Here is a 12,666-nt window from a genome sequence, read left to right as displayed (position 1 = left end):
GGGAACTGATCACAAGGATCTACATATAACCCTCTCCCTGGGGGACGGATAACAGAGAAGTGGGTGAAGGGAGACATCAGACAGTGTAAGACATGACTAAATAATAATAATTTATAAATTATGAATGGTTCGTGAGGGAGGGGGCATGGAGAGGGAGGGGAAAAATAAGGAGCCGATACCAAGGGCTCAAGTAGAAAGAAAATGTTTTGAGAATGATGAGGGAAACAAATGTACAAATGTGCCTGACACATGAATCTATGTATGGATCGTGATAAGAGTTGTACGAGGCCCCAATAAAATGATTTAAAAAAGAAAAAAAATGTTCTGGAGAAAAGAATGTTTGGAAAGTGATGGTGGTAGCAAATTTACAATTCTGCTTGATGTCATTGAACTATGGAATGATTTATGTATTAATCCCAATTTAATAAAAAATTAATAAAAATAAAATGTTCTGAAGAGCACTATGGGCTCTAATCAGAAGAAAAATTCCAACTCTTTTAAATTCCTCCATGGAAAAACATCCACCCCAGGATGATCAAAAGTGGACATGTTGGTAACAAGATTTAAACAAAAGTTAGTAAGACAGAACAATTTCATTTCTTACCCACTTTTACAGGGAGCAAGTTTTGATTATGTCTTTAATACAAAAAGGTAATATTGTATATTAATGAACACATGAACTAATTCATAAAGGATATTTTCAGGATCTAAAACTCACTCCATTCCTTCTGGTTCTCTGGAGGGTCCAGATGCAGATGTAGTGAAACATCCCCATGGGCCCCAAATCTCCACGATCCTCAATTATCACCCCAAACACAAATTATTGCCCCAAAGGCCTCTGGTGCTTCCATGGAAATCCTATTGTCTTATGAGCAAAATTTCCTCCAGTAACCTCGCTTCATTTCCGCCATATAAGGTAACACCCCATTCACTGAGTGAAACCTCAGGCCTCTCAAAATCCTGAGGATGAACATCTATTTTCTGTTTGCTTAAGGGACCAAAAGTACATGAATTTCCCCCATCATTACTGATTTCCTGCAAACTTGACCACATCTACAGGCAGTTCTGTTACTCCACCTAGCCCATTCTCCCTCCCTCACCAACTCAGTGGAAAATATTAGAAAACTGAATATCATCATCATCCTTTGGCATTTTACCTCTGTCCAGTCTCCAGTCCCTTTCACACCTTGCCTCACCTTACTGCTGTGTACATACTTTCCACAAGCAAGTGGACAAGACATGGGTTTCATTACACTGTTCACTTCTTGTGTGCTTAAAAGTTTTCACTAACATGAAAGGTTAGCCTTCAACTCTTGAGTTTCACATTTGATTTGATCTCACCCCATCATTCATCTTTCTGGCACCTGATTACTGATCTGGCCCTGATTAGTACTGCCCAGGCAACTTGTGTCTGCTTCCCTGTTCTCTTGGTGCCTCTGGGCCCTCAAGTCCCCTCCTGAATGTTTACACAATGGCATGGAGACCACTCTGCTGCCCAACTACAGGTGTAGGTGACCTCAGGCCCACTCAGACCCCTCCAGGCTGCCAGTAACTGGTTAGAAGTGAGGCCCACGCTTGACTGCCACACTCCCTCCATTTATCCTCTTCCCCTGGGTATCTATGGGGCATCCACCCCCTCCATCCTCTCTTGATCTTCAGAACCCTTCTTCAAGCAGGTTAGAGAGAAGATGGGGACACTTACCTAGGCCTTCTCTTTTCTCTGGCAATACTACTTAAATGCAAAGTACTGCAAACTGCTCCGCTTGTGCTATTAACTCCATGTCCTATTGTCCTCTCCAGTTCCATATCCCTTCTACTGTTCCCTTTCATTGCCAGAGACTTCCTTCTGCACACCCCTTTCCCATTGCCTGCAAAAGTACATGGGGCTCGGGCATTCCACACTTTCCTGGGCCCTCTCTGCCTTACCTCTCCCATACAGACCTCTTAAGGTTCTCTCCCTAACCTCTTGCAGTCTGGTCTATGTCCCCACCACTCTTTTGAAACATGCATCTCCAAAATCTCTGTTCATCTCCTCAATACTAAGACAGATAGCCTGTTCTTGCCTCTCAACACATCTTGGCATTCAATATCCCTGCCTTGAGAAAATGCTGCATTGCTCTGGTTCCCTCCCCTTCAACTGTCCTCTGCCTGCCCTAGTATCACCAAACAGCTTGCCACCTGGAGGCTCAGCCCTCAACCAGCTGGTCTAAGGGTCCTGAAGCTCTGCTTGCTGCTGAGTCTGGTGCAAACACACCCTTTCTGGCTGGACACCAAGCCTTAGCCTGGCTGCACACAGTGTTTGGGGTTACTGCCTGACTTGAATGTCTTTCTACGTGTGCCTCTGTGCCTTCTTTTTTTAAAAATGTTTTTATTTTGAGTTAGGTAGGAGGTTTACCATCCCCTCTATGCCTTCTTAATGTATCTTCAATGTGAACCATAATTTCTGCCTCCCGGCATGATTTCCTACTAACTTGTTACTGCCTGTGCCTCCCTCAGAGGTAGGCCCAAGTTCTAGGATTTCTTGCCCTGGGTTCATAAGGCTCTCAATTTCACCTGGGACCATTCACTGGCCCAGTGTTCTGTGCTTCCAAGAGTATCCCAGTGTCATTATTGGCTGAGATTGGGCCAACTTTCGTTTTCTTCCTAGGGCCCATGTGTCCAGGCTCTCAGCCCTTCTGCTCTGGGTAATCCCATCACCCCTGACTTAGATGACATTTCCCTCACCAGTTTACAATAAAAATTGAGTTTTCCATAGTTTGGGGTCAAGTGGTTTTATTATTCTCAAATTTGGCAACTACATTTTTGTAGCTTTAACTATTAACTCTGAACATAAAACAGACTTGAGGATGTCCACTGTTTGGAACCTCCCTTTCTCACCTCCCATGTAGAGGTAGGCAATGCTTCACATTCTGGCAAGAGAGACGAAAATTGTTTGGGGGTCAAGAGTATCACTATGACTTTTACTCTGGGTTAAAAATATTACTCTGATTTATACCAAGGCCTTATATATCAACTCCATGTTTCCAAACACCTAGATATTCATATTTTAATTTATCTAAAGTCAGATGGATACATTTTATCCTCTGATATAAACTGCCTGGCTCACCCTCCTGTTCCTGGGTAGATTGTTTTCCCAGGTTCATATGGTCAAACCTGAGTACCAGTTTTGGATCTGCCTGATTCTCCCAGGTTGGGAACATCCATAGAAAGTAGCTGGATAGCTTGCCTTGGACTCAGCTTTCCCAGCTCTTCCTCGGTTTGCACTCTCTTAATGTCCTACTGCAATCATTTCGTTGTTGCGTCACTACCTTCCTAGTACATGTACTGAGTGCTGGGAACTGGGGATCCCAAGATTTTTAAGGTGTGTACTCTGAGAAGCAGGCTAGAAAACAAACAAAGCTGTAGTTAGTCAGTTACACAGCTGAGCTCAGGAGGGTCCATTCTATCCCAGGTGCAGGGCCATAAAAGGCTATCAAAGGAAAGCAAAGTTTGACATGAATCTTAATAAATAAAGGTATCCATACCGGGGACACACGGCAAGGATTGATTCCAGTCTGAACCCCCCACAGTGGGGCGAACCAAGAAGGGTACATAATAGATCAGCAAAGGGAGAAAAGCAAAGCCACAAAGCCCCTGAGGAGCCCCCAAAATAGACTTCAGGCTAGGAAGGGAAGTTCCAGGAACCTCCTAGGACAGGTAGGGAGATAGCCATGAAGGTCAGCAGACAGACCTGGAATTATGTATGCCTTCTCGGGATATTTTGCTAGTTATTTTTTGTTTTCTCTTTTTAGTCAATCTTTTATTTTATCTCCATTATTGTTGGTTTGCCTACCTGTAGGCATAGGAAGCAAGCCTGAGGAGAAAGCAATGGGACCAACAATTCAGAGGGACTTGTGGGGACAGGAAGTGGGGGAAGGGAGCAGTGAGCAAACAACGTCATAAACCGGGGAACAACTAGGGAATTAAAATCAACAAGAAGAGGACATAGAGATCTTGAGTGGTTGGAGCAACAGCAATCTAGCTGAAAGGAATTACTAGAAGAAGGGTAAGCGTGATGGTGGGACAGGAAGAAGGTAAAAGGAAACAGAGGAAAGATCTTGGGAGCAAAGCTATGGACATAGGGATCAGCATAGGTGTGCACATATGTAAATACATTAATTCACAAAAATAGAGGTATTGGCCTATGTACATATATTTATATGGCAATACATTGAGGTAGTGGATGGACTTTGGGTCTCTGCTCAAGCCCTCCCTCAACTCAAGAACACTCTGTTCTAACAACCTGGCATTCTGTGATGCTCCCCCTCCTATTAAGATCGTCGAAGACAAAATGGGTACACAAACAAATGTGGTGAAGAAAGCCGATGGTGCACAGCTATCAAAAGATATAGCATCTGGGGTCTTGGAGGCTTGAAGTTAAACAAGCAGCCATCTAGCAGAGAAGCAACAAGCCCACATGGAAGAAGCACACCAGGTAACAGGAACCAGAAGACTCAAACCAAACAAACAAAAAACATATTGTTGAGAATGAGGGGGGATTGGAGCAGAGACCCAAAACTCATATGTAGACAATGGGACATCCCCTCACAGAATGGTCACAAGGAAGGGATGAGTCAATCACAGTGAAGTATAGCACAGATGAAACACAATATTCCTCTGGATCCTTGAGGCTTCCCTTACACCCCCCCCCACTATAATGACACCAGTCTTGCCTTTCAATTCTGGCTGGACTGCAGCATGTACACTAGTACAGATAAGAGCTCATGACACACGGAATCCAGGTCAGAGAAACCCCTCATGAACAGCATTGGGAGTAGTGATACCAAGAGAGTAGGGGGAAGGTGGGGGGAGGAGGAAAGGGGAAACCTATCACAATGATTGACACATAACCCCATCCCCTGGGAGACAGCCGTTGGTGTAAGAAATGAGAATCATTTATAATTTATCAAGGGGTCACGAGGGGGTTGGATAAAAAGAGGAGCTGATACTGAGTTCAAGCAGAAAGAAAATATTTATAAAATGATGAAGGCAACATATGTACAAATGTGCTTGATACAACTGATGCATGGATTGTTATAAGAGCTGTAAGAGCCCCAATAAAGAGACAGACAGACAGACAGACAGATACATACATACATAGACAGACAGACAGACAGACAGACAGACAGACAGACAGGAAGGTGTCCATGAAAGGGCACAGCATGAACCAAGATTTGGAGGTATGGGTAGTATTGTGAGGTACTATTGGGGAGATCTGCATGTTGACACCCAGGGTGGGAGGGGGCAGAAAGACAGGTGGTACTTGGCTAATGGCAGGCTTTGAAGGCCTGTTGATAGGTTTGGATAGCTCCTGTGGGCATGGCTTGTTTTAAGGACAGGAGCTGAAGAGTTATAGAAAGGTCACTGGGGACACATGGAGGGAGGGTGGACAACTCTGGGAGCCCCAGAGCAGGGAAATATGCTGGGCTACCACAGACACAGTCCAGGTAAGAGACAGCAGGGTCTTGAACTCAGATAGGAGAACAGAGTTGGAGGGGAGAACAGAAGTGCTACTGAGGCAGCCCAGACTTAACAACTTCTTGGTGCATGTGGAGGGGGTGGGTAAAGAAAGAGTTGATAGTTGACTCTGAGACTTGTGACTTGGGTGTTTGGGGAAATGAAGGTGTAGAGCTTGTAAAAGAAAGAAGACTTGGAGGAGAAATATATTAAGTACCAGTTTAGACATGTTAAAATTGAGATGCATATGGACACTCTCAAAGGAAAGCATAGCTCTGTCCAACAGAACTTTCTGTGCTGTTCAATTTGACAGCACATGTGGCTAATGAGCACTTTAAAAGTATGGCTAATGTGATGGAGGAACCAAATTGTAATTTTACGTAGTTTAAATTTCAATAGCCATGCATCAGTGGAGGCAACTTCACTGGACAGGGTGGATCTAGAGAGGGCCCTGGCCACCAGCAGTCAAGAGTCATCTACACACAGGTCTTCTAGAATTTAGTGCCTTTTTTTGTTCCAGCGTGTTTAAGGCTTACAAAGCAAGATGAAATTGACAGATGAAACTAGACATTGCATTACAGAAGGGTCGTGGGGAAGAGATGAGCCAGTCAGGGTGCAGTGTAGCAATGATGAAACATATAACTTTCCTCTAGTTCCTAAATGCATCCTTCCCCCAACCACTATCATGATCCCAATTCTACCTTACAAATATGGCTAGACCAGAGGGGTACACTGGTACAGATAGGAACTGGAAACACTGGGAATCCAGGGCAGATGATCCCTTCAGGACCAGTGGTGAGAGGGGCGATACCAGGAGGGTGGGGGGAGGGTGGGGTAGAAAGGGGGAACCGATTACAAGGATGTACATATAACCTCCTCCCTGTGGAATGGACAACAGGAAAGTGGGTGAAGGGATACGTCGGACAGTGTAAGATATGACAAAATAATAATTTATAGATTATCAAGGGTTCATGAGGGAGGGGGAAGTGGGGAGGGAGGACGGAAAATGAGGAGCTGATGCCAAAGGCTTAAGTGGAGAGCAAATGTTTTGAGAATGATGATGCCAACCAATGTACAAATGTACTTTACACAATGAATGTATGTATGGATTGTGATGAGTTGTATGAGCCCCCAATAAAATGATTAAAAAAAAAGAAATTGACAGATGATAAGGAAAAGGGAAAATGAAGGTAGAAAGAGATGACAGCAGGGTTGGCTTAGCACACCAAATACTCAAAACCTAAAACCCTTGTGTGATATGAATCTTGATCCAATTCAACATGATGGGGATAATGACAGGGGGAGGAGCAACATTGTTCAGGGAGGCTGGTCAGAGGTGGAACTGGCCTAAGAATGAGGATTGGGATGGAGGAGTGGACAAAGGAGACAAGAAATAAAGTCCAGAGAAGCACAAGAAAGCTCAGTAAGTCTAAAGGCAACAAGGAGTTTGGCAATTAGGAGTGGATCTGAGTTGAGGAAGTAAAGGCAGAGAGTGCAATTAACTTGGTGAGGAACTGGACTGAGAAGAAAATGCACATGACAGAGAGGGTGGTGGTGGGATGGTAAAGATGCTTAGCCCTGGTAAGTAAATGGCTACAATCAGCTTACTTATCTGCTCAGTGCCTGCATGGTCTCTTCAGGGTTGGTAATTACCAAGGTCTGGCATTTGAAGACCTGAAATTAATCTTCATCTCCTGCAACCTTCCTTCAAGCATATTATAGCCCACCCAAACCAGTACAAATATCTTAGTCAATAAAAAATCTGCTGATATTAATCAAAAGGCTGGGGGTGGGGAAATCATCAACAAAAAGGGATCAATCTGACCTCACTCGCCTTCCACACACTGTTCTTTTCAAACAGATCAGCAAAACTGTAATCAGAGATCAGACACTTGCCAAGGTCATATAAAGATCAAGAATATTCTGTTTTTTATTTTTAATTCTGTGCCAGCATCAAAGTGCTATAGCATCACTTGCTTCCTATCCTTTGAATTCTGTATAAGTGGCTTGAGCTACACACTTACCGTAATTGCTCTAAAAGCTTCCTTTATCTAATTTTTACAAATAATTTTTTGGTGGCTCATACAGCTCTTATCACAATCCATCCATCCATTCATTTGTCAAGCACATTTGTTGCCATCATCATTTTCAAAACAATTTCTTTCTACTTGACCCCTTGGTATCAGCTCATTTTTTCCCCTCACGGACCCTTGGTAATTTGTAAATTGTTATTTTTTCATGTCTTACACTCATTTATCTGCTGTCTGTCCCCCAGGGAGGGAGTTATATGTAGATCCTTGTGATCGGTTCCCTCTTTCTCACCCCACTTTCCCTTACCCTTCTGGTATTGCTACTCTCATAATTGGTCCCGAGGGGTTTACCTTTATCAAATTAATAATAAAATTTACCTCGTCTTTAGCATGCATTCCTCTCTGAATAGAGAGCTCAGAAAAGATAGGACTGCATTTAAACTCTCAAACAGTGTTGCATCAGGATCACCAGGAGTGCTGCAAGGCTACAAAGGCTCATGTCACTGACCCCTGAGTTTGTGTACCATGTGCCCAGATGGCGCCGTTACCCTTCCAGGTTTGGCAGTCACAGCAAAGAGGTATCCCTATTGTGTTCCAGAGGGGGTGTCTCCACACCTCAATGCTTATAGACTATGAAGGTGGTTCCACCCCTCTCTAGAGAACACTTATTAACCCTCATTCTGTCTCTAGGGTTAGGAAAATGGGTGAGGAAATATAACTTGGGGAAGCAGAACCAAGATCTCTGCATCTGGAACCTTCTCTCTTCTCAGAATCTCATTCCATAATTAAAGCTCAAAGATATTGTTCTTAAGAGATCAAGAAGACTGGCTGGTCTCAAAGGCTAAGAGAATAAGGGAAGCTAACTATACAATTTAGATCTCAGAGCTCCGAGTTTCCAGGTCCTCTGAAAAGACCAAAGTCCCTTGCTGTGTGAATTACATCTAATAGCAGCTATTACCCACACCCCAAGCACCCCAGCACCTTCTGTGAAAAATCAGCCATTCCTAGCTCCTAGGCTGTTTGTTAGTTTTTCAATCAATTCCCAAATAGTAAAAGATAGCCAGTTATTCTGGCTACTGTAGCCTTTCCCATGAACCCATCCCCCCAATTCTAAGTCAATACCTGTCTTGCTCTTCCTTCTCTAGTCGTTCTTGTTCTTCCTGCTCCTTCTGCAGCCGAGCCTGTCGTCTCTTCTCAGCCAGGATCTTCGCTGCCTCTCCAGCATCAGTAGTACCTGCTGTAGGCTTCCCTGTAGCTGCATTGGGAGGGAGGCACCACAAAGAAAAGACGTAGGTGAGTGAGCACAGTTATTCTACTCATGTAGCAGTCACCACTTGGGGGAAAATCCAACCCAATTGGAGTAAGGGGAAATGCTGCTAAGACTAGCATAATTAACTACCAACCAAGAAAAGCTATACTGGGACCAGTTGTGTCCCTGGATATATTTCATAGCACAGGAAAGTGGACTGGTATGGAGGAGCAAATAACTGGAAAGTTCCAAGGCTGCTGTGACCATTGAGGTGAACTCACTGTATCATAAGGTTAAAAAGATTGGAGTAAGCCTCTCTCTTGTTGGGAAGTACGTGTCCACATTCTGGCTGGGTAAAACTTGCCTTACTCAGCACACCTGTGAGTGCTCCCCTAAAAATAACAGGGTGGAGTGGAGCCCTTTAGTCTCCTCCTCCAAGGGAACTTCAAGTGACTAAGAGGTGGAAGCAGGAAGAAGGCAAGAATCTTGTTTGAACTGGGTCAGAAAAAGGACTATTTTTGGAGACCCAAGATCCCAGGTTGCATCTTCAGAGAAAGTCTACCTTCACTGCTCTCGCTCTTCCCTCCAGAAGCAGCATGCTTCTCAGTGATGTGCTTGTCCACAACATGCTTCTCAAGGGCATCTTCTCCGTGCCCACCAAGAGCCTGCAGTCCACCAGCACTTTCCCTTTCCTTGTTGGTCTTTTCTTTCTCTGCCTTCTTCTTCGGAACTTCTTGATATGAAAAGGCAGGAAGACGATATTTCACTGGCGACCCTGGGTATGGTGACTTCTTTGGAGACAGTTGATAGACTTTGGAAGTTGACCTATGAAAACAAAGCACATCCATGAGATCATGGCATAGGACCTCAGCACAGAACTCTCTGCTCCTCAGATGCCTGTTCCAAAAAGTTTATCTTTCAAGAGGTACAAATTTAAGGCTTAATAAACACTCCCAAGTCCCTGAAAGACTACCCTCCAAACAGGAACACAGGATATCTAGAAAACATCCCTGATGGAAGGGAACTATTTCAGGAAACCCAGATGGTGATGCCATGTCTTAACCAGTTTAAACCAGTGGTTGTCAACCTTCCTAATGCCACGACCCTTTAATACAGTTCCTCATGTTGGGGTGACCCGCAACCATGAAATTATTTTTGTTGCTACTTCATAACTGTAATTTTGCTACTGTTATGAATTGGGCGACCCCTGTGAAAGGGTCTTTAGACCCTCAAAGGGGTCACGACCCACAGGTTGAGAACCACTTGTTTAAACCTATAACCTCTTGGGTTGAAAAGCTAATATGGGGGACTTCTGGGCAGATGGCGACTGAGTAACACATACCAGAGGCACTCCGCAGAAATCATCCCAGGAGAGTTACTAAGAGGAAAATTCAATACTGCTGTATTGAAGGAGGAGCATCACAAAGATAAGTAGGCACAGATCCACAAGGTTTTGAGGGGCTGGGGGCTTTTGACTTACCACAGTGGAGGCCAGCTAGGGCTTCACCTTAGCCCCGCCACTGTCTCTGCCAGAGCCGAGACCATTTGGAGCCTGCACAGGGCTTTATCTCAACACAGCCACAACTCAGTACCATTTGGAGCTTGCACAGGGCTTTATCTCAACACAGCCACAACTTGCCTCCTTGGCAGCTCCATGGGCAGGGACTGGGGCTCAGTTACATGGTTACTTTTGTTACCCTCTTTTCTCTCTATCCCCCCACTGTCTCAGTGGGCTTAGTTTTTAATTTTATTTTTCTCCTCTTTGTCTCTTCCCTATTCTCTCACATGCCACTGCTGACCTCCAGACTACTCCCCTTAGCCTAGAGCATTTACGCCTGCCCCCCACTGAGTTAGGTGAGATCCACCCTGTGCAGCTGTACATAGCCCCAGGCTGGGGACAGCCCTGCTGACCTCCACCAGGGGATACTCCGCCCAACTCCTTACTGGGAATTCAAGCTTGTGTAGCTGGGGGAGCTCTTATTTTTCCTCTGTTGTCCAACATAACTGAGGGAACTTCTGCTTACCTTAGTGCCTCACACAGCCTAAGGCAGCTGAGCCAACATTCCAAGCTGCTGCAGGAACCTCTGCTCAATCTCCGCAGTGATCTACCTGGCGAGGGCAATTCTGCCCACCATTTTCAGTGTTCTACACCAAAGCAGACAACCACCAGCCTTATGGGGCACTACTTTTGAGAGTGAAGCCACAGGAGTCTAAATGGTAGGCTAATTACATAGTAAAAATATCTGTAGGCAGTTCGAAGAAACATTCTTATGAGTCTCCCAAAGAGAGCCAGTGCTCTTCAACTCCCTGGAAAATTGCACCTGGCTCCTCTAAAATAATGCAAAGCAAATAGCAATCAGCCCCAACGACCTCAACGAAAAAACAGGAGAAACAAAAGGCAATGGCAGAAGATGTCCTGAACCTAACGACATGCATAGAAGAAACAGACATGATCTGCCACAGAAAGAAATTTTCAGAATGCTGCTTGGAGTCATACAGGATATGAGGGAAACAATACAGAAAAAGGATGAAATGATGGAGGAGATAAAGTCCATACACCAAAGAGAAATACAAGGGCTAGGAAGGAGATAACGAAAAACAGAGGCAGACTCACAGACCTCGAGAATCAACTGGAGGAAGCAGAGAACTGCACCAGTGACATGGAGGGCAGCAAGGCAGACTTTAACAAATTCAAACAAAAATTTAATAAGATAATCAGAGAAGCTGAAGAAAACCTAAGAGCCTTTGCGGTGTCCCATAAGTTTTGGTACGTCATGTTCTCATTCTCGTTGGTTTCTAGAAATTTCCTAATTTCGTCTCTGATCTGTGCCAGTACGCACTCCTTTTGCAATAGTTATTAACCCTCCAAAGGAATTCATCTGGGGAAGGAAGAGGTGAAACTATCGTTATTTGCAGATGATATGATTTTATATATTGAAAATCCCAAAAGCTCTACAAGGGGAGTACTGGAAGAAATAGAGGAGTTTGGCAGGGTGGCAGGATACAAGATCAACAAACAGAAGTCAATCAGACTGCTATACACATTGGATAAGACCACAGAAGAGATAAAAAAGGTGGTACCCTTCACAATCACCAAGCACAAATTGAAGTATCTAGGGATATACCTCACTAAACGAACAAAAGATCTACATGAGGAAAACTACAGAACACTATTACAAGAAACTAAGAGTGTCCTCAACAAATGGAAGAATATCCCATGCTCGTGGATTGGAAGACTCAATATAGTAAAGATGTTAGTTCTGCCCAAGGCATTATATACGTTTAATGCAATCCTGGTATAATTACCCTCATCTTTCTTCAAAGAAATGCAAAAAGTGATTACTAACTTCATATGGAGAGGGAAGAAGCCCAGAATTAGCAGAGAACTCCTCAAGAAGAAGGACACAGTGGGAGGGCTTGCTTTACCTGACTTTAACACATATTATACAGCCACAGTAGTTAAAACCACACGGTATTGGTTTTGACTACAATGACAGATACTCAGACCAAGGGAAAAGAACGTAAAACACAGAAATAAAATCATCAGCATACAGACAACTGATCTTTGATAAGGGTCAAAAAAATATCCAATGGGAAGCAGATGCCCTCTTCAACAAGTGGTGCTGGAAAAACTGGATATATACCTACAGAAAAATGAAGCAAGACCCTTATGTCACTTCATGCACAAGAATAAACTCAAGGTGGATCACAGACCTTGAAGTAATACCCCAAACTATTAGGGCCATCAATGAGGGAATTGGGACCAACCTGAGAACCTTGGCCCAGGGAATACATAGGCTATCAGAAACAGGGAAGTACACAAATACAGATGAGTCACAAATTGACAAATGGGATATACTGAAGATAAAATACCTGTGTACATCGAAAGAA

The 12,666-nt window shown here is 44.0% G+C and overlaps 1 protein-coding gene across 3 annotated transcripts in view; it reads right to left on the bottom strand.

The window, feature by feature from the left end:
* The window catches only part of MAP7D2 (MAP7 domain containing 2), a 133,466-nt gene that overhangs the window by 23,236 nt on the left and 97,564 nt on the right, over positions 1-12,666 (bottom strand). For all 3 annotated transcript variants that reach the window (XM_045290773.1, XM_045290774.1, XM_045290775.1), the window contains 2 exons: positions 9,338-9,600; positions 8,649-8,781 (listed from right to left, as the gene is read on the bottom strand). In XM_045290773.1, the coding sequence (XP_045146708.1) occupies positions 8,649-8,781; positions 9,338-9,600 (396 nt within the window). The remainder of the gene's footprint in view (positions 1-8,648; positions 8,782-9,337; positions 9,601-12,666) is intronic.

The sequence above is a fragment of the Echinops telfairi genome, unplaced genomic scaffold (assembly GCF_000313985.2).
Source record: "Echinops telfairi isolate 266 unplaced genomic scaffold, ASM31398v2 ScPeMD7_53;HRSCAF=182, whole genome shotgun sequence".
NCBI classification, from domain to species: Eukaryota; Metazoa; Chordata; class Mammalia; order Afrosoricida; family Tenrecidae; genus Echinops; species Echinops telfairi.
This window is presented reverse-complemented; position numbering and strand designations above follow the sequence as displayed.